The sequence below is a fragment of the Ceratosolen solmsi genome, unplaced genomic scaffold, assembly GCF_000503995.2.
Source record: "Ceratosolen solmsi marchali unplaced genomic scaffold, CerSol_1.0 scaffold1, whole genome shotgun sequence".
NCBI lineage: Eukaryota > Metazoa > Arthropoda > Insecta > Hymenoptera > Agaonidae > Ceratosolen > Ceratosolen solmsi.
This window is the reverse complement of record NW_011948415.1, coordinates 7,407,552-7,430,188: the sequence shown is the minus strand read 5'-3', so window position 1 is coordinate 7,430,188 and position 22,637 is coordinate 7,407,552. Positions and strand designations below refer to the sequence as shown.

The 22,637-nt window shown below is 24.2% G+C and overlaps 2 protein-coding genes across 4 annotated transcripts; both read left to right on the top strand.

Moving 5' to 3' along the window:
• Positions 1-6,529: 6,529 nt before the first annotated feature.
• On the top strand, positions 6,530-7,211 carry LOC105368712 (uncharacterized). The gene is made up of 2 exons (XM_011507792.1): positions 6,530-6,691; positions 6,855-7,211. The coding sequence occupies exons 1-2, from the start codon at positions 6,545-6,547 to the stop codon at positions 7,137-7,139; spliced, it is 432 nt and encodes a 143-aa protein (XP_011506094.1). The 5' UTR covers positions 6,530-6,544; the 3' UTR covers positions 7,140-7,211.
• Positions 7,212-19,395: 12,184 nt separating this feature from the next.
• On the top strand, positions 19,396-22,248 carry LOC105368710 (uncharacterized). Of its 3 annotated transcripts, none has more exons than XM_011507790.1 (3): positions 19,396-19,596; positions 21,811-21,875; positions 21,948-22,248. In XM_011507790.1, exons 2-3 carry the CDS (start codon positions 21,833-21,835, stop codon positions 22,199-22,201), a joined length of 297 nt encoding a protein of 98 aa, XP_011506092.1. In that variant the 5' UTR covers positions 19,396-19,596; positions 21,811-21,832; the 3' UTR covers positions 22,202-22,248. The 3 variants fall into 3 exon arrangements, with proteins under 3 accessions (XP_011506092.1, XP_011506093.1, XP_011506091.1); XM_011507791.1 differs by lacking the exon at positions 19,396-19,596 and adding an exon at positions 19,882-20,039; XM_011507789.1 differs by lacking the exon at positions 19,396-19,596 and adding an exon at positions 21,328-21,359.
• Positions 22,249-22,637: the final 389 nt, after the last annotated feature.

Sequence of the window (22,637 nt, the reverse complement as noted above, 5' to 3'; positions counted from 1 at the left end):
TATGAAAATTATAAAATAATTTTAATAAAAGAATCTTTGATTGTAAATGTAATAGGACCAGCGTCAAAAATATATTACTTAATTACAAAAATGTATTGTTGAATAAATTATAAAAGTAAAGAAAAAGAAAAATTAGGTATATTGTGATATATTTTGGTTTCAATCAAATCAAATAAGTAAAATATGCAGGAAACTCATCAACTTTTCCCTATTATAATGTAAAGAATAATATACAAATATTATAACAATATTATATTCACCAAATTTCAAAATACACTGAAAATTATATGCAATTATTTAAAGATGTATCAAAATAAAATTATAGCTAACTTAAGGAAAGTAAGTAATTAAAATTATATCGAAATTACATGATTTTATAGAATGCCTATTAATACGTAGCCAATGAAATATTGATTGCATATTAATACAAGATTATTTATTAATAGGATTGTATTAAAATAAAAACATTAGTATTAATAGCTTCCGGAATAAAAAACATATAAATAGTACATATTTAAGAATTAATGAAAAATACAGAATTTTTTAGCTAATTAACAATATCTTGTAACGTATCAATTTTATGGAAAGAATATTAATTAAAAATATTCGTTATATACTTTGTAATTAAATAAAAATATCATTTCAATTATTTTATAGTGGAGAACACATCAAAAGTATTATTAAATAATCTAATATAAACACTAAACAATTTAAAATTTAATAAACTAATTACTTAGTGATGACAAACCACCTACATAGAAATAATTTCATTCGTTAAATTAAAAAAATGCAAAATTTTTGTAGACCATATGGAGAAATTGTACTGTGCAATCGAATGCTTTACGATTTTATAAATAAATTCAATAAAAGAAACATTTTATTTTAATTTCTTGACATTATGAATATGTAAATATAATTTATTAAATTCTATTATATTTATGATGGAATTTTGGTTATTTTATTTAATATGAATAATATAATTGTCAATTCATTATGTTTAATAAACATTTTGAACAAAAAATTCTTATGAAAAAAGAATCATAATCAAATTGTATATAAGTAACAGATAAATAATATAAAAATATTTAATATTTTTAATTACTCTATTATCTCAACGGAAACATATGTATATTGTGTAATTGTGATTATTGAATTTATGATTAGACAGCTAAATTAATTAGTTATTCAATCAATACTTATAATTCGTTGAATATATACATTTTTTTAATGATAATTTTTATCTACAGCTTTTATACTAAAGACATCGGAAAAAGTTTTGAAATTAATAATTAAAGTCATCAATATGGATTATTTTTAACAAATTTTCTACTATTATTCAAAATATGCTCTAAATGCGCTCGTAAGTCCATTAGAAAAATATAAATATTTAAATTAATAGAAACTTCCAAGGATAATGATTTTTAAAATAAAGATGTACTTTCAGAATTCAATTATTATCAGAATAAGAATTAAAATAATAATAATTATATACTAAGGATATACTATAGCTATTGAAATTGTTATTAAATATTAAAAGCATTATAAAAATAAAATAAAAATAACACATGTTTTATTTATTTAATATCTTAAATTATATTATTGATGATATCTACAGATATGAGCTCATAAATAACGATTAGTATAATTATTTTATTATTCATAATTTAATAGATGAGGTATTTATTTAATTATAAAATTATTTACTATTAAAAGTTATAAGATATATATAAGATTATCACACTGTAGAATTGAAGAATGAAAAAAAAATTAAATTAAACTATATAGTAAATAACTGTAGTAGTATCCTGTTTCATATTTATATTTTTGTTAAACTACGCATCTTCTATATATTATTTGTGGATGTAAATTCACATTATTATATTAAACTAGTATTAATAATTATTATTATTATTAAAATTAGTATTAAAATTAGTAAATTTTAAATATATATTCACAAGATCTTGTAGGACTATACCAAGTATCTACGAAATTCAAATATATTCAATAAACATAGTGATATCTACACTAGTAATAGAATTTTAGTGCATACTGAATTTATACAAGTATTTATTACAACTATTTTCACTATATCAAGAGCAAATTTACTTTGAATTACTAATCTAATCCTTAACTAGTTATTATCTCATTTTCAATGAATCTTTTATCATAAAGATTTATTTAATATCGAATAATTAAACTTTTATATTATATTATATTATATTAGCATAAATGAAATTTACTTATTTAATAGCATTGAAGCAATATAGATTGTTGTGTTATTAGACTATATATAGTATTAATAAAATAAAAAATTAAAGTATATTATTTTTTATATCATACGTATTTCTACTCGAATTCAATTCAATTTTTTTTAAAAATGTAATCTTAAATTATTCAAAAATGTGAGAAAATAGTGTTACATGTGTAGTATTATAGTTAAAATAATAATAGTATGATAATTTAAAATACAAATATAATACTTGGAATACCTTAAAAATAATCTTGATTTAATACCAATTTAACTACAAAGCTATTCATTAAATCAAACTTTTTCACGCCAAAAATATTTATCTTTCATGAATGTTATCAATTGTGAATAACAAAACATGATGAATAATTATTTAAAATAATTAATATATATATATAAATATATACATAAAATATATTTATATGTGACTTTCCAAAGAAAGTTAATCAAAAAATTAAAAAAATATTGTAATAAGTAATGAAATATATTATTAGAAGAAAGGAGAGCTTACTTAAGCGTATTTAAATAAATTTCCTGATAAATACTATTTTAAGAATCATAATAATAACTCCACTACGCAATCATAATTATTAAAAAATCGAATGCTTATTTTATTTGACTAATATTCTTTATATGTTAAATAAATAATAAATTATTACTGGGAATTAAGTAACTACGTTAAATTAAAAAAAATTAAATTACCAAAATAATTATTTAGAATGAACTTATTATTAGTAAATGTATTGTAATTATAATATTAATAATAAAATAATTAGTATATAATTTTAAACATCACTTGAAACGTTTTTGAGTCAATTTTCAGAAATAAAATAGAGACAAGATGTAGATAATCTACTTACTTGCGAAAATTTAAAATCCAACCCAAGAGACGACGAAACTACAGCTACACTGACCATAAGATTCTTTCTTTGAACAACTACAAGAACCCATATTGAAACCACACGGACTAACAGCGAACCTTATCCCTGTTATACTTCCATCCTAAAACACAAACTATTGATACATTGCCGATAGCCAATCGGTAAGGAGGTACATGAAGCTCTCTAACCACAACCTTACGTTATTCACTCAGGCATTGCTTCACTCTGTTACAAGTATTATCCTCTACATGGAAATATTCACATCACGCAAATGGAAGGCGAATGCACATCCGTAACAGAACATTATGCTCACGCTATACATAGATATTGAAACTGACCAATACGCCAAACTTGTAAACACCACAACTGCGCGGTATTGCGTCCGTATCAGTTCAGATAAGAAAAATTATCCTTGTCGAAAGTGAAGTGGGATAAAACGTAACATCAAATTAATATTAAATGAATAAATTATCGGTTAATGAAACCAGTGAACGGGATTTTAATCATAAAAACAAAACTAATAAATTGTAAATAACACCATAAATTTGAAAATTACACAACTCTGTAAAAATTATGAATAATTCAAGAGTAAATTTTACTATAATATCGTATGAACATTATATACATGTTGAATGTCGATATTAAATAAAAACAGTTTTCTCATTAAATAACAATCACATTATTTAATATATTCAATGCGATAGTATAGTTGCACAATAAAATAAACTTCTTTTTCTATCACAGCCTCGAGCTTCTTCTGGAATTGTTCCGCAACTCAATAAAGTTTATTAGAGTATTAAGCTAAAGACCGTTCGATGAAGTTTCCAGCTTTCCTGTAGCTAGAAAAACAAACGTAATCAAATGTATTCTCAGCGGATTTTTCCTATAATATTCTTACTTTCAGATATTAATTACTTATTTTAGTGACAACAAATTATAATTACCAATATTATTTATTTAGAAATTCTAATATACTTCATGTAAATAAAATAAAAAATATTTCGTTATAACTATATATCTACTAATAATTCAATATAAATATAAATAATTTAACTATAATTACATACATTATATTAATCGAATCTATAAAATTAGAAGATTTTATGTATATTCTGCGCTTTTAAAGGCTTATGAATAATCAACATCAATATAATTATAATATTAAGGAAACTATTATTTAAATTATATCCTTCACTCTCTTTATATCTATATAAGTAATCTTATTGATATAGTAGTATAATTTTATTAAAATGTAGGTGTAAAAATAATATATAAAATTATTGATAATCAGTACTTTTTATTTTTGTAATTAAATTGCCTTTATAATTAAATAGTTTTTCGAATTTTCCATCATACTTATGAGTATAAAATCTAAAATTATCATATAATTAATAATATAAAAATAACTCTCATAATCATTTTTGATCGTATGCATTTTTTAATTACTTCTAACATTAGATATACCCGTGATATAATTATTAGTAATTGTTGATTAATTTTGAAATACTAATTGCTAGAATTTATATCTAAATTTGTATCTATTTTAAAAGTTCTTAACAAAGAATGAAATAGTAGAGTACAATATTGTGAAACATAATATTACGCAAACATAAAATAGAATGATAATATAATTGTTAAATAATTTCGCAGTTTAATACAAATTAAAATAACTGAAATATTCTGCAGCAGAAATTTCATACACGACCTGAACGTTTCTTGTACACGTCATGTGATCAATTAAGGTCGAAAAATAACAATAGGATTCTAGTTACAATTAACTTTTTTCAAAATGAAATAATGCATTTCAGAAACAATGCATTTTTTCTTGGACGAAAGAAAAATTGCTTTGCAATTATGAATCTATTATTTTCATATAAAAACTACATAGCTTATAAAATTATAAAAGACAAGTGCCTAACTCACCAATAATATACATTTATTTTTACTTATTTTACTTTATTTCCACTCTTCTGTATTTGTAAATCATTAATGGAGTATAATTATAATTTCAACCATTTTAATTTATCCTAATTCGAAGATGATAAATTAATTTATCATTTGATAAAAAATGAACAAAAATAACACTATTTCTATACTTTTTATTATTAATTATCTTTATTATTAATAATATGCGTTACATATATACTAATCAAAAATATGTCATTTTATTATAAAAAATAATATTGTTTATTATATAATTCTATACTTATTATATAATATATATATACATATGTGTGTGTGGGTGTGGGTGTGTGGGTGTTGGGGGGGGTACATTTATACAGAACTATATATATATAATAAATCTTGGTTTACATTTATATACTCAAATAACAGTTCTCATTCTCAATATACAGTGAATATAGTATATTTAGTGTTAAAAAATTTCATTAATTGGAATTTAGTTATTTTTATCTTTCTGTGCATATTACTTAGTAATACACAAATGTAATTGAAGAAGCAAATGGAAAAAGTATTATGAAATGTAAATCAACATATATGTTCAAGATAGTTTATAATACAAAAGGTCTCACATTTCCATATATCAATAGTTTTAAAATCTGAAAAGTATGCACTTTAGTTATATATTATATTATATATTATTATAATTTGATTGTTAAAATAATAAAATTATAATTTATCGTAATAAATTTTAATTAATACGCAAGATTACTTACAACATTCGACTCAGATTTTATTATTTACTCGAGTTATTATTTATGAATCCATCTAAATAAAAATAAAACTTCTTAAATGACATTGTTATTACTATTAAATTTTTAGATAACATTTTAAAATATTTCTGAAGTTTGTGAATTCCAATCGTGTAGGATTATCAGTGACGCGCATTATACGTTTCATGAGAATTTCCTTGTTTAGTGATTTAAGTGACTTAAATAAAGTTTTGTTATTCCCAATTCTATTTCAAATTTTTGCATATATTTGATAAATATATTTGATTTACACGAACATCAAATCGGTATATAAACTTGCACATCACTCGCTTCTCATTAGAATCAATCCGACTTTGGAATTACCTAGTCTTTTACCAGTGAAAAATAAGTATGTAAGCTTCTTTTAATAAATATAAATACAGTTATATTTTAAAATTTACTTTAGAAATAAGATTTTATAATGATAAATCTTAAAACCATTAAAATTACTATTATCCTATAAATATAAAAATTAAATTTTATATAATAAAACAAAAATATGTGTCAATAACATAATTTATAACATTCAAATGAACAATTGATTTTTAAAGATATATTTTTTCTTTTTTTTTTCATATATCATTTACGATGAATAATTATTGCAATGCTTTAAATAGTGACTATCAAAATATTGTAATCACTTCAAATATATCACTAATAAATATAAATAAAAAACAAATAATTAATTTTCACAGACGGGCAAAATGAAATATTTCACAATTATACTTGGAATGTTAGTTGTTTTCACCGCAACAAATGTTCATGCGAGAAGACATTCAGGTTCTTCCCCATTTCGCCCATATAGACCCCCAAATAGACCGATAGTACCAAGACCAAAACCCATACCACCCGTAAGTATCATCAATTGCTTGAATCGAGTAGATTAATTTCATTGTTGATTGAATATTTGAACAGCAAAGAAAATCTATTGTATATCTAGTCGTAACAATTAATGACAATGAGACAATAAAGATATAACTGTCAATGAATGTGTTTTGCTCTTCTTTTTGGCAGCTACGAATCCGCAGGGATAATGGAAATGTGGGCGTGCATTCAATAATAGTTAATGGCCGGCCCGTATCCACAAGTGCTGGATTCGAAAAAAAAATTTATGAAAATGATCACGGCAATGTGGCATTGAGTGGCGGACTTGAGCATGTACCACATCAGAAATTAGGAAAAAATATCGGCATGTCTGGGAGATTTGATTTCGGCGGCGCAGGACGTCACTTATCTGCGGATGAGAGACTTTTAAACGAAATCATGGAACAACGGAGGCGAGACAAGCTGCTGCGATAATTATCAATAATTATATTAAATCTCTAATTTTAATATTTGCAACAAAGTATTTCCATGTAATAGCTATTATTATAAATGATTTTGTAAACATTGTACGAAAGCATATAACTAATACATTATATTATATATATGATATATAATATATAATAATAAATATAATGATAATATGAGAAAAGGATTTTTTATTTTACAATAACATTCATAATTCATAAAATTCCGTTTACATTCAATTTTTTATCTTCTTTATATTCAATTGACTCATAAATTATGTTAATTATGTCTTTGAGAATATACAATTTATTTTTCGATAATATTAACTAAACACGCAGTTATAGCATTTTAAAATTAAATTTTGCATCTATTATCAACAACTATATTTATTTTTTACATTCAAATTCATTATTTTTTAAAACTTAGCTCAAATTTCATAAAAAACGTAAATGATATTTTAACTTAACAATCTTGGAATTGATATAATTATAAATATTACAAAAATATTTTATTACATAAATTATATATATATATATATATATATATATATATATATATATATATATAAACGTTTCCTTTACAATTATATTGTATTCTACTTTTATAATGAACGTTGATAATATTGAAATAATATTATATGCTATCAAGATTTAAATAATTTAATATTATTAGTGACTTCTAATATTTGATAGAAATTAACTGATGATAAAATATTTTCAAATACAAATTATTGTATTATTTTTTACTCTCTAATTACAATACTTGATTTTATAACAAAGCAATTTATTTGATTTAATTTAAAATATGAGGATAAGAGTTTTTTATAAAAAGAAAGAGAAAAAGAACAAAAAATTGAAAATCCCAGATATAATTTAATTGAAAATTGAGCCGTAAATCTAGTAATACGTGTGTAATGCATGAAAAGGAAGCGCAGCCTACAAACGTAATTGTAATAACATTGCACGAATCAATGGTAAATGGGTTTAAACTCTCATAGCTGCTCTTTGTTTTCGCCTATCTCCCGAAGTTTGTCCGCAACCGAGACTCCATGGTAAGAGAAAATTTATTCGGGTGCCAGGGTGAGTCAGGCTCTCTTATAGCATATAAGGATGCCGGTACTTGTTCGCGACTCGCGCCCCGACTAATCGGATAATATATGTACGACGGCGATGCAAGCAGACCGCTCGCACACATAGAGACTCGCGAATATGAAGGAATGAGCAAGCGAAACTTGGCCATTGGCCCTCGCGCACACAGACTTCTCATAGCTGCGGATTATCGGCTGCCTCCAAGGCGCGTAATATCAACGAGAGCGAAGAACGGAATGAGGAAAGCAAGTTACAGCACTAACAGAAGCGCCACAGCTCCTCTTACACTATCAATGCAATATGCAAATTATCTGTGTAATGATCGAGTAAGCGATCTAGCGAAAGCTGCGCCCACTTAACGACCAACGGAATTATTCGAATCAGCGAAGCAAATGGATTTATTATTATCAAATATTTCTGACGCTAGATAAAAATTATTCTGCGTATGTTCGGCTACAACTATTTCAATCTATTTTCTAGTATTAAAATCGCTTAACCACATGTGAGCTTGGACAATCGACATAAAATATAAATGGTCTAGAAAGCTGAATATTGTTATCACATAATTAATATTCAATGCATTTGAAAGGCTCTAGAAGGTTTGTGTTATAATATTGTATGACAATTGTACAAATTACACTTATTTATAAATATATATATATATATATATATATATATATACAAATACATTTATCACTTCCACTAGATTTTGAAATTAATTTATTTAACATCAAATATAAAATGTTTATTATTACTGTACCGCTATTTTAATAAAACCCGATAATAAGATTTCAAAAAATGTGTAACATTGAAAACCTCTATTTAAGATTCGAATGAAGTTTATAAAGTCTTATACGAAGGTTCGGAAAATAATCCTCTTTAGATGTATAAAATGCTTCTACAATACTTTATAATACTTGAAAGTATATCTATCTTTTTAAGAAAGTTGTTTAGACTTTGCCATTTTTTTCTCGAAAATCCAAAGAAATATGCAACTTGTTTTACCTATTAAAAAAAATCCTATAAAGTTATATAAAGAAGGTGTAAATCAATATTTTACTTTTTCATTTCTAGCTATAAATATTAACTCTGAAAAATGTATATAAAAATTTTATATTAATAAAAAACCTTATGAATAATATATGAAACTATGCTCTTTATAAATGTCAATTTTTAAGAAACAATCATTTATTTTCAATTTTCAATACAAAAGTGTATTAAATAATTATTACCTTTATAGATTTAAAGACGATGATTAACAAATTGCGACGAGTTAATGACGCGTTTGAACAAATAGAAAGGGTGAAATGAAACTAATCGACAATCAGAAAGATAAACGATATAAAACAGTGTTGAGAATTAAAAGCAAATACAATGTTTGAAAGACTGCAGGCTAAGACAATACTAAAAGTAATTAAAGCTAAAGATATGTGTCATTGGCCACATTACATTGTCACATACGATTGGAAAGCAGTAAGCTTGTTGCTAGTTAAACGAAAATACCACTATGAGATATTTTTTAATTAAAAATCATAATCATAAGTAGTCTTAGATATTATGAACAGTTGAATTTTTATACAGTTAGGAGATAAGAGAAAACGTTATAAAGACAGAATATATAGATGTGGTAAAGATGCGGTATAACCTAAATAGAAGATCAGATAAAATGAGAATATAAATAAGAAATGACGAATAAGAGAGAATACTAATAAAATAACTTTAAAAAAGTAAGCCGAGTTATCTGCAGAGTGATAAGCAAAAAATACAAGGTTTCTACGAAGCAAGAGAAAGGGGCGGTTCTGTTGGTGTTGGAAAGAGGCATTAGAGGCCAGAGAAAGTGACAGAAAAAAAAATCAGAGCAATAAATATTTTATTCGTCACTCGTCGTCGCCGTCTTCGTCGTCGTCTTCATCCTTTCGGTAAGCGTTCGTTTGTCCGGCTCTAGCTTTCGCGAACGTGTCTTAATTCTGCTCGAAACCCCTCACGAGAACTGTTCGTTTTCTCTTTCTTTTCTTTCCCGAATCACCCCTTTATCACTCCCCTGTCTTTCTCGCCGTAGGAGCCTTAGCTTAGAGCTTGTAAGTAGGGGAGGATTTACATATTCAATCAAGCGTATAACTCGATGTCCCGGTCCAAAGAGGCTATGAGCACCTCCTTACACATTTATCATAACAAGCCCGAACAACTCGCTTTAAAAGTTCTTTCGCAGCGTCTTCTCACGTGCCAACTACGACGTTTTTCGATCCGATTTCGACTTTCAGTCACCTCTTCTATCCCCTTCCTCTCTCATCCCGCCCCCCTTACACCTCACTTTCATCCTCTTCCTTCTCTATACTTCATCGAAGTATTCGCTACGTTGGCACATGTCTACCACACATATCTCTAAGCTCGGCCCAGGTAATGCGGATGTCAGGTGCTTTCGCCAAAGAGACATTTCTCATTTTGACATAGCTTTAGATGCTATGTCTCGTCTATCTTTTTCTACATCTCCTCTACTATCTGTATCTTCTCTTTTTACATTGCTTCCCTGCCAACATCGCCTATCAATCGAGAATTAGAACTAATTTTTAAAATCGTAAAAAAGCAATGTTCACTTTAATCAAAACAACATTTACTACTCGTCTTATTCATAACTCTGATATAAGCTTATTAGGCTATTAGTGCAGTAGTCAATCAATTCAGTGTTTGCAAAATATTTTATATATATTTATATATATATATATATATATATCTAAAATCATTTCACCGATACGATCCATATTTCTATTTAACCGCATTTTCAACAATGCCAATTAAAAATTTCTATACGTTCTATAAAAATGAAATATTTACAGATTTCTAATTAAATTATGCATTTTAAATTGAATTTTTTGATCGTATAACGTAGCCAATAATAGATTTACATTTTTTTTATCAATTTGTAATAAGAACTTGATGTAAAACTAATGAGGTATATATATATATATATATATATATATATATAAATGTATATTTTTCAAAAATTTGACATTTTGTTACTTAAGTCACAGAATACTATTCACAAGCATAATATAATAAAAAGATATTTTAACTGATAATAAAAAAAAGTATTTTTAACTAATGCATACATTACGAATAATATAATAATTTATTGAATGATTGAATGTATAAGTGAAACCTTGTTAACTCTACTTATGATGATTCGTCCAATAAAAAAATCTTCAAAACTCTGGCAATGGATTTCAACATAAATCTAATATAATTAAATTATAAATAACATAAATTTCAAGCCATTTAAAAAATATTGTAGAAAAACAAAGCTATTTTTTACATTAAACCTATTTGTTAACAAATATTCAACCTGCAGTAAATGTCATTATAAATATTAAAATTATATGCAGTTGTAAACATTTAAATTAAACGTATTACATTAAAGTACAATATTTTAAGAATAGTAATTACTTAAATTACAGAAAAATTCAATAATAATTATATTAAATAATTGAAATAATGTTTTTTATACACGTAGTAATGTTTCATATATTTTTATAAAAAAATTTCCACTAAAATTCTACTGAAACTACATGATGAAACGAATATAAATAGCATCACTTTAATAATATTCAAGAATAATTCATTTAAATAATAAATCAATTCACATCTATTCATGTTCTGTTACAATCTACACATTTTTTCTAATTTATTATCAATTATTTTTTAAGAATTTTTAATTATTTTTAAATTTACACATCAATATTCCATTGGTCAAATTTATACAAAAAACTTATAATATTTAAAAAGTGAAATAAATGTATGTTTTAATAAAATAATTTATAAGAATACATAAATAATAGTTTGTTTAGTTGTAAAGTATTAGTAAATATTTATATATATATAAGCATCTATTTTATATAAATTTCAAAGCTTATAAAATAAAAATTTTATAATAACGTTTGTATAATCTATAATAATATTAATTTATTGCATCAAATCTATTCTTCTTTCAAATAAATTCTTCTAAATTACAGTTTATTTCTTCATATGTATTCCAATCATCAATTAATATTGATGAAGTATAAATATATTCATTTTTTAAATTTTAAGTATATTCTATACTTTATCGACTATTTGTTTTTTACAGTTGATAATTATTATAATTTTTTGATGATTGGCAAGAATGTTTTTGTACATCGAGCGTAAGAAAAAATGTTTGCAAATGAATTTGAGTAATGCATATAACAGTGTTGAGAAGACGAGCTGTAGATTCATAGAAAAACAAAAAAAACTGAACAATTAAAAGATTAAATTAAATCAAAACAAGAAAAAAGTAGGTTTCAAAAAACATCTTGTAGAAGAAGAGGTGTTGTAACATAGCGAACAACTTCAGATATAAATCAAGAAATGATAAGGCCTCGTGTTTCCGCAAACGAAGAGGTACGATTTTCAGATAAAAGTGAGTCAGAAAGGGCGGATGGTCCAGACTCCACAAGGTACAAATAACGAGAAATAAACAAAATAAATAGGAAAAAGGCAGGGTGAGAGAGAGAGAAAGAGAGAGAGAGAGAGAGAAAAACAACGAAGAAAAGAGCAAAAGCGCGGGTTTAGCGGCTCGTGTACTAGAGAAAGGTGGGCCAAGTTGAATGAAAATGTCCCTGGCACGAATTATTTATTTGTTTTCTTTGGCAAAAATTTGTGCTTAGCCAGCAAAATTATCTTTAGAGGAATATTCTCCACTTTTCTTTGCTTAATTTATTCACTCGCACGACAAACTATAGCTTAGTAAAATTTAGTACTCTTCTTTTTCTTTCCGTCTCATATTCTCTCTCTCTCTCTCTCTCTCTCTCTCTCACTTTCTGTCTATATATGTATTTAACTCTCCTCCTCTTCTTACTTTTTCAATCTATTTGACTAGCTTTTCCTATTTCTATATTAAATTAAGACATTCAGCCACATACAATATTCTCACTCTCTCATACATTCTTACTACATATCTTATGATTGTTCTCTCTCTCTCTCTCTCTCTCTCTCTCTCTCTGTCACCCTCACTCTCCCCCGTCAATCCCTCCCTTCTTCACTACCCTTTTTTTATCTCTAATGATTTCACTTTTATACTACAAAATAAACAATTAGATAATAAACTTTGACAATTGCAATATACAAGGATCCATGCCTGGATAACGAATTCTGTGAGCACGTTTCATTATCTATTGTACTCGGAAACTCCAGATTTTAACAAAGCGTGCTCCGAATTCTCTATGTAAGACGTGAGCTTTCGTAGGAGTTTGTTTGATGCACGAGGAAAATTCAATAACTTCTTTGATTAATTTTAATGGAGACTTATCATCACCTTCATGATCACTATTGTCCTACTCTTTGTTATTAACTTATTACTACATCTATAAATATAAAATCCAAACATTATTTTCCGAAAAATTACATAACATTGTAAAAAATATGTATATACATATATAAAGTACACCTTAATAAATAAACATTTTCAATTCAAATTATTCAATTAATAATAAAGCCACAAAAGCTTTATTACAAAAATCTACCAAAATTCATATAGCAAAATATAGTAAAACAAGAAAGAAATTTATTGAGAATAATATTTGAATAATTTATCTAAAGTATTATGAATATCATGATAATATTGTATTGATTAATTTCGTAGAATGTAATAAATGTTAATTATTTAGTCAAATATTTTTTATCTGATGTAAAGATGTAACATATTTTCAAAATAATTGATTTTAATCTTTAATCACGTCGAACTAATATAAATTCTATTAAGAATATATTTAAGTACAAGTAAATCTTTCAATTCAAAATTTTTGCGATTTAACGATAATGTTTTCCATAATATAGATAGATATTAATAATATAATAGCAAAATAAGATAGTGTACTTGAAGAGTATAAAATCCCTTTACGAAATTAATATAAAATCATTTATAGAAAACATTAAGCTGATTATTTACCAAAATCGAACATAACATACGATAAAAAGTCATTTATATTTTTTATATTTTTTTATTTTTTCCATATTTATAAATTCATATTCATTTATATTTTTATGTATTTACATAAATTAATTTTTCTTTGTTAATATTATATATATATATAGATTGTATTTTGATTTAAGAATCCGTTTGAGCATAACTCATGAGTTTTGTTATTTTAAAAAAAAATTAGTAATGTAATACGACATATCTACTGAATAGTAATTATTGTAGTTTCAGAGCATAAAATATTTATGTTAAATTAGTATTTTTTCACAACTTTTTAACTTAATTAGTCATAAGAGGTTCAATGATTTATGGATAAATAAAACAACTGTATGAAAAAAATTAAACCCTTTTTTTAATTAATTTAATAATATAAAATTATAAAATACAAATTACAGAATAAATAAGCTCTACAGACTACAAAAGATTCAAATATTTATGAATATCTCAATTTATCTCAACTCATTAAAGTAAAGGAAAATCACCTATAATATATAAATATTTCCGATAATATACATTTATATATATATATATATATATATATATATATATATATATTAGGCCAATTTGGCGTGATTAAACTTAGATGTGATGTTTGGAATCTTTACAAAAACTTGTGCGATGCAATAAAATTTTTACTTTACCAATACAGCTCTCTTATAATTTACGTCTATAGATTATTTTTATTATTTTATAACCAACATAACTCTTCAATTATTGTTTATCTAATTGTCTGAAAGCACTTATTATAACATACAATACTATAAATTATAGTAGAAATTTTGAAGACCTCTTTATCAAAATTATTGCAAGCAATTTATATATTTCTAATCGTATCTAATCTAATAATTACAATCAATAATCATCATTAGATGAGAAGTTTCTGAGATGTTATATTACAATATAGTTGTATTACAATAGAGCTTTTAAAAATAAAATTGGAATAAAACTATAATTAATATTTAATATATAATTACATATAGAAAATATTTCAGAAGTTTTAAACTTTACATCAGTATAAACTGTACATTTTTTTAACGCGTTTATCCATCCCCACTTGATTTACAACTTTTCGTACTACTAACAAGCTCGTATTTTCGTTACAGTTCTTATTTGCAACTGTTAAACTGAATCTTGAAGACATTTCAATGCTTTTATTTTTATATTTAAATAAACGTTTTTCCCTTACAATCTAGCTATTTTCATTTTGCTCATTTTAAAATAAAGAATTCGTATTTTTCATGATTTTACAAACATTTTTCATTTAAGTTTGTATCAAGTCAAAATTGTGTATACATATTTTTTTCAAGAGTAATAAAACATTGAAACAATGCTTGAAGATTATTATTTAATTTTTACAAAACATAGTCAATGTAAACAAAAATAGTACTATTCGACTTTGACTGTTGACAATCAACTTGTTGTATAAAGTTTTTGGCTTTAATAATAACTAAAATACATTCATTGCTTCATAGAACTGTATAATCTGTGAATCTTGCATTACCTACACATTACGAAACGTAATATTACGTATTATCAAAAATATTTAGTTACAAGTTTTAACTATGTTAATTATAGAAACATAAAAAAAAATTCTAGAATATCTATAGAATATCTCTAGAATATCAAAATATAAAAGAATTGTAAACGCTTTATAAACTTGGCTAAAGCTTTTACTAAATAATTAAATAAATGTTTTTATTATATAATCAGAGACATAATTTGTCTTTTTTAATATTTCTTGTATAATATATTGATTAGTTCCGATATTATAAAAGACGACAATATATATATCAAAGTTTGTATTAACTAAATTAATATGTGTTATTTTCAATTTAAAAGTAATTGATTTATCGATGAGTACTACACTATTTATCTAAATAATTTGCCATTTACAATTCATACTAAAAGAAAATAAATATATTTTAAAATGATATTTTTAAAAAAAATAATGTTCTACAATTCAGATTTTGTGTCAGCATTTAATACGAAGAATATTGTATTACATTTCTAGAAATCTTTACTTTTATTCTTTCAGAGACTTCAGTATAGATTTAATTTATAATATATTATTATGATATAATTTTTCATTAAATTACAATGTAAAAAAATTTAAAAAAAAATTCCTATTGCAGATTTCCTTATATACTCATTAAATAAACCTAATTTTATAGAAATGCATTATAATCAGTCAATTTATTATATGGATAAATAGAGTAATAATAACATTAGTAATGTACATAGATCTCAATTAGATTTTAACTGATCTACAATCTAATTAAATGAGAAGCACGTATACATTTGTATACAACGTTACTTTTTCTATTTTTATTCTATTCATTTTGTATACTTAGGATAAGAAAAGCAGCGCTATAAGATTACACAAAAATAACCATATAAATGAAGGGCAAAATGAAAGAAAATCATAAAAATACTCAAGTGTTCATTAATCTATACATGATTATATGTAAAGTATTATATATACGTGTGTACATACAATGTATATGAGCATGTGCACATGGGTGTGTGTCTTCATGCACACACACACACACACACATATATCTATATATATATAGATACACACACATGTCTATATATATTACCACATCTTTTCATTATTCAACTTATCTTAAAACTATATATACATAAATTCTTACAAAATTAAAAATGCATTTGTAATTTGTATTTGTCAAAGATAACTTTTTTTAAATTAATCAATAAGATAAAGTTATTTTTTAATAGTATTGTATTAAACTAATTAAGAAGTATAAATATATAATTGGCCAAAATATTGATTTTTTTCCTCAATTTATATATAACAAATAGTTTGATTTATTTAAAAAAAAAAAAAATATTTGAATATGAATTACAAATGCATTTTTAATTTTAGGAAAATTGATATATACAGATCAAAGATAGGTTAATTAATGAAATGATGTGGTAATTTAAAAAGGAAATGACAATTCTCTTATAAAAATGTTTTAATTTATTGGATTATAATTCAATCCAAACTATTAAAAGTGACAGAAGAATAAGTTGGAATTTATAGAATAAAAGTTATATCAGTTTTTGCTTAATTTCAGTTTTTCTAATTAATTAAAATTCATTATTTTCATATATCAATATTATTTCTATGTCATTAGATATGATTGTATCAAAATTTAGAATGAGAAAAATATTTACACACATATAAATAAATATAGAAACATGAATAAACGAATAATTAAAAATTAATTCATCCAAATAAAATATTTTAATGCTTTTTAAATAATATTTATTTTAGAAAATGGAATAAAAACGGAGTAACTTTTATTTTGAAAAATGGAATAAAAATTTATTTAATAAATATATTTAACGTAATTCTACAACTTTTAAATTCAGAAAATAATTAAAACTGTAATGTTTTTAATTATTTCAGAACATTATAAAATAAATGAAATAACGTAAGCATATATATTGATACATACACTTTATAAATGCTGTTAACATAACATTTTTTAATGTTTTTAAATTATAAAAATAATAATATTTCAGCATCATATACTCTTTTTATATAGAAAAAATAAATAGTGACATACATTTTTGCTTTGCAACATTTCAAGAATTTTATGTAATATTTCATATGTTTACATAAAACATTTTAATATATTAATGTATAATTAAAAATAAAAATCTTGGAAATCACACATTAAAGATTTATAAAATGTAATTTTCATATTTCATAGATTTCAAAATTTTTTAATACGCTTTCATTATATATATAATTGAATTTATATTTTACTGTGTAATTAAAATTCCGTAATTTTTAATAATTGAATGATTTTTAAATATACGAAATATGAAATGTTAACACTTTTCAATTGGAACTACTTATCGTTTAAAAAATATGTCCATAAATAAATATTCTAATAATTTGTATTCAAATTAACTAACAAAAACATTACTTAATATTCTAATCACGCAGTTTCAACATAATGTACATGGAACAAAGTATTAGGCATTGAATGTAATATAATATTTTGAGCTGTAGAAGATGAAATATTCTGTATGTACCAGCTATCTTGTTCTCACATATATTAAAAGCATTTATAAATATTAAAAATACTTTTGCTAAGAAATACAATAATTTAATTCAATTATTAAATAATATTTAGAACTATTATTTAAAATTTTTATTGTGGAAACGAAAGGCAAAGAAGCTTGATTTTTAAAATTATTCTATATTATTATGTCCAAATAATAATGTACAATTCCTTTGGAACAATGAATGTCTCTATGTAATATAATGTAGACAAAAATTAGGAAAGAATAAACATTAAATAAACGATATTGTCCACTATTCGAGGTATAAAAAATAGAATTAAGACGAAGATTACTTAAGATTGGTTAAATAAAATGAAATACCTTAAAATTCTAAAATGTAATTAGTACTGTTATCACATTATATGTTTACAAGTAGAAATTAGTCCTCTTTTACGATTATAATTACATCTCTTTGTCTAATTTTTACCTTTTCAACTCCTTCTCACGTTCCCTCCCTCAATCTTTTACTTTCATCCTACCTTAATACATTATCCCTTTATCGATATTTATGTTTCTGGTATTTGGCAAAACATGTATGAAAGCATTGACTAATTTAAAAAATTTAGAAATACGTAAATCATATAAATTCTAATTTGTTATAATATATAAGTGCATAGTGTGCATGTAATAAAATTATAAAATATTATATTTAAATGTAAAATGTGATTATAAAACCGTAGCGATACTGAATTTTATTCTACTTGCATAGTAAACATAGATTATCATTCTATTTAATAATTCTATAAAATAATGAAAAAAATATTTAGAAAAATATTCTTTATTAGTATGAAAGAATATTAAAAATAAATAGTTTGCGAAATTAAAGATATAGCATAAAGGAATTATAAATAACCTAATGAAAATAAAGTAAAATTATTTATCAATCTATCAATGTATTTCAAATGCTTTAACAAATTATAGCTAAAATTTACATTCAATTATAAAAAAATGTTCGAGAAAGAATAAAATATTCAGTAAACTAATCGAGTGTAAAGAATTATATATTCTATCATAATTAGTATCTACAGAGTAAGTAGAAATTTAAGAAAAGCTTTCAAATTATCGAAATTGAATTTGATTTAAATTTACCTTTATTTCTGCACTACTTGTATCAAGCATCTAATTCTCGATTTTTCACGCTTACGTGGCTGCCTCAGTCACGAAATTCCTCCTACTCTTTTCTTCAGTTTTTCCCTTTCCTTAATACGACGAGCTGAAAATTGCTGCGCAATTCAGTCGCTAACACTTGCCTCGTTGACAGTCGTCTGTGATAACGAATTACGTAAATACCGTTGGCCTCGATACTCTGGTAAAAAAACAACGCTCAGAAAAGTCGTGTGTGCCATTGTCGCTGTCTCGCTTTTCGCTTTTCCTTCTTTGCTTTATTACCGTGCGTGTTACACGTGTCTTTAAAGAAAGCTCAAGTGTTCGTGCAAAAATTTTTTGTGTGTCTTGAAAGAAAGAGAGAAAGGAGAAAAAGGAGAGAGAATGAGATAGAGATAGAGATTGAGATAGAGATAGAGATTGAGATGGAGATAGAGATTGAGATAGAGATAGAGATTGAGATAGAGATAGAGATGAAGAGAGAGAGAGAGAGAGAGAACTGACGGCGATGGATTTATTGCTTTTATTTTCTTTTGTACAAGTTTCCCCTGATTTTTCCATTCGATTCGTTCGGTCAATTGGGCTTTCGTGGTACTTTTTGACATCTGTTTGGGTTGTGTATGAGTGCGGAACTTAGTGAAACTTTGTGTAAATATACATTTTTAGTTTTATTGGAAATTTAATAAAATCAAGATTTATTATAGATGATAGTATAAAACGATAACCCAATAACTTATGCTATAAATAGAATAAATATAAAAATTAATCGTAAAAATGGTATTATATATTCATGAAATATTCAACTGTAAACAGAATTATTTTAAGTTTTGTTATTTAATGCTTTATATTCTTCGTCAAATATGCTATAAACATTTACTACAATTAACGACATGTATTTTTAACAATAAGTTAACATTAACCGGTATTTTTACTACTTCTATTAAAAATATTCTTAATATTATGATGTATAATAGAAAATTCGATTCTAAATTTATCAAAAATAATTTCTTATATTAGATTATATATTTTTTAAATGTCTCCATATATTGTCAGTTTACATAAAACAATTGTGATATTAAACATCGATCCGTATCTACTCTATTTCTAACATAAATATAAAAGTTGAAGTTCCATTTTATAAAATTTTAAAAAATGTTTAGACTTTTCTTAAACTAATATATTTATATAAATCAATATAAAGTATCTTGAAAAAATTATAATATATACTTTTTGAAACTATAAGATATAAAATAAAGTTAAAACAAACTTCGACGATATATTCAAACAGTAATACAATACAAATATGATAAGACAAAAAATATACTTCACATTTAAAATGTACATATACTATTTAACGCAGAAAAAAACGGTTCAAAGTTTTTCATGAAAGCTTATATAATGTACAATCTAATTTTTAATGTGGATCCAAATATCTTCTTTTTAAAGTAAAATATTTCTACTATGTAACAATTATGTTATAGCATTGATTAAAATATGGATAAAAATGTATGATCATATACTTACAAAGCTTGTATCGTACGTTAGAAATTCCTTGTTATTTAAGGAACGGAAATGTAAAAAATAATTATATATAACTTGTAGAACTCTTTTCTAAATTACAGCGATTAATGGGTAAATTATTTGTAACTGTTCACTCCATTGTCAACGACTTCACTCGCCTACTATCATTCAAAAAAAAACCTTCATTGTTGATGTGTAGTTACAATTACTTGACCACTTGCTAAAATTGGAGTAGATTCAAGCACTTTTAATAACTTTATAAAAAATTAATGAATTAAATTGTAGCGAATAAAGCCATATTAGTTCATATTTGTAGATCTTTATCACTACTCTCTATGATTAAGCAACACAGATCAGCAGCAATATGTTAATATACCATTTATAAGAAAAAAATCAGCTAACACAAAATGCTGTAACGACCTCTTACAAACGAATGGTGGAGTAAATGTAACTGAAACAAATTTAGTGCTAATACTATGCATAATTACTAGCATAATATAACGTTTAGAATTCAACACTACAACTAATATGATGATATAGTAAAATAATTATTTTTCTATTAATATTTATTGTCTTAAATTTTTTATTTATCTTTTTCTATTGAAGTTCAGAAAATCTTTTCTGTCTCTCTTTTTTGTATTAAAAATTTGAATTTTCACTCGATAAGCAGTTTTCATTATTCTAATGTTGATTGACTGTATTCAGGTGTGAAATAATCTTTTACTCTTACAACAGATGCGTCAAACATTTTCCTAAATGATTTATTGATGACAGTTTACTTTTCCATTTTTATCAGCGCTTGTTAAATTCATATATATCACTCGATTCCTACTACCACCACAAATTCTATTTTTTATTTGAAAAATACTTTAACGACTTGACGTTTTTGTTTTGACAGGTCTGTCATTTTGCATGAAAAAATGACAAATAGCATTGTTCAAGCAGAATTGATACATAGAAAAGGTATAATTTATTTTAATACGTTAAAAGATAATTTTAATTTATAGAAAATTATAAATTGTCATTTTTAATCAGGTGACAAACTAATTTCTGAAGAAACTGGACTTGAAAAAGAAGCCAATAAAATCACAAACGATAATGAAGAAATTCGAACGCATTGGCAAATTGTAAAATACTACTTTAATAGATTTAGATACTATCACTTTGTAGTGGCAGATACAATAGACAAATATTTATCTGCCGCTTGTCTTTGGGTACTCAATATGTATTTTAAATTATTTTGGGGAGCTGGTCCTGATCTACCATCGACGTTTGATGAAGAAAATTAAACTTACTAATTTAATAAAATATTTGCATAAATTATAATTCAACATATTTTATTTGTACATTTTTAGCCTTTAAGAAAAATATTTATTAATTTCTCAAAATTTATTTAATTGCAATTCCATACATTTTATCTACAACTGTTAAAAATACTTCTATATATTAGTATATATGGTAATAAGTATATATGGCATTAAACTATAATTACGTAATACAAAATATGAATTTTATTATTTACAAATAATTGCTTTATAATTAATTCGAATGAGCAAGAATAGTATGCACTATGTAAGCAACTCGATGCCGTAATAATTTAATTACTGATATATTGAAATAAATTCTTGCATACGACAAATTAGCATTATTTGATTAATTTAAGTATAAGTTTATGTTTGCTCATTCAATGAAAATTTAATATAAATATACGTGTATATTACATTA

Coding starts and splice junctions, on each gene's coding strand:
- LOC105368712 (XM_011507792.1), top strand. CDS start 6,545: ATGAAATATTTCACAATTATACTTGGAATGTTAGTTGTTTTCACCGCA. Junction 6,692..6,854: donor GACCAAAACCCATACCACCC/GTAAGTATCATC, acceptor TCTTTTTGGCAG/CTACGAATCCGCAGGGATAA.
- LOC105368710 (XM_011507789.1), top strand. Junction 21,876..21,947: donor AGAATTGATACATAGAAAAG/GTATAATTTATT, acceptor ATTTTTAATCAG/GTGACAAACTAATTTCTGAA.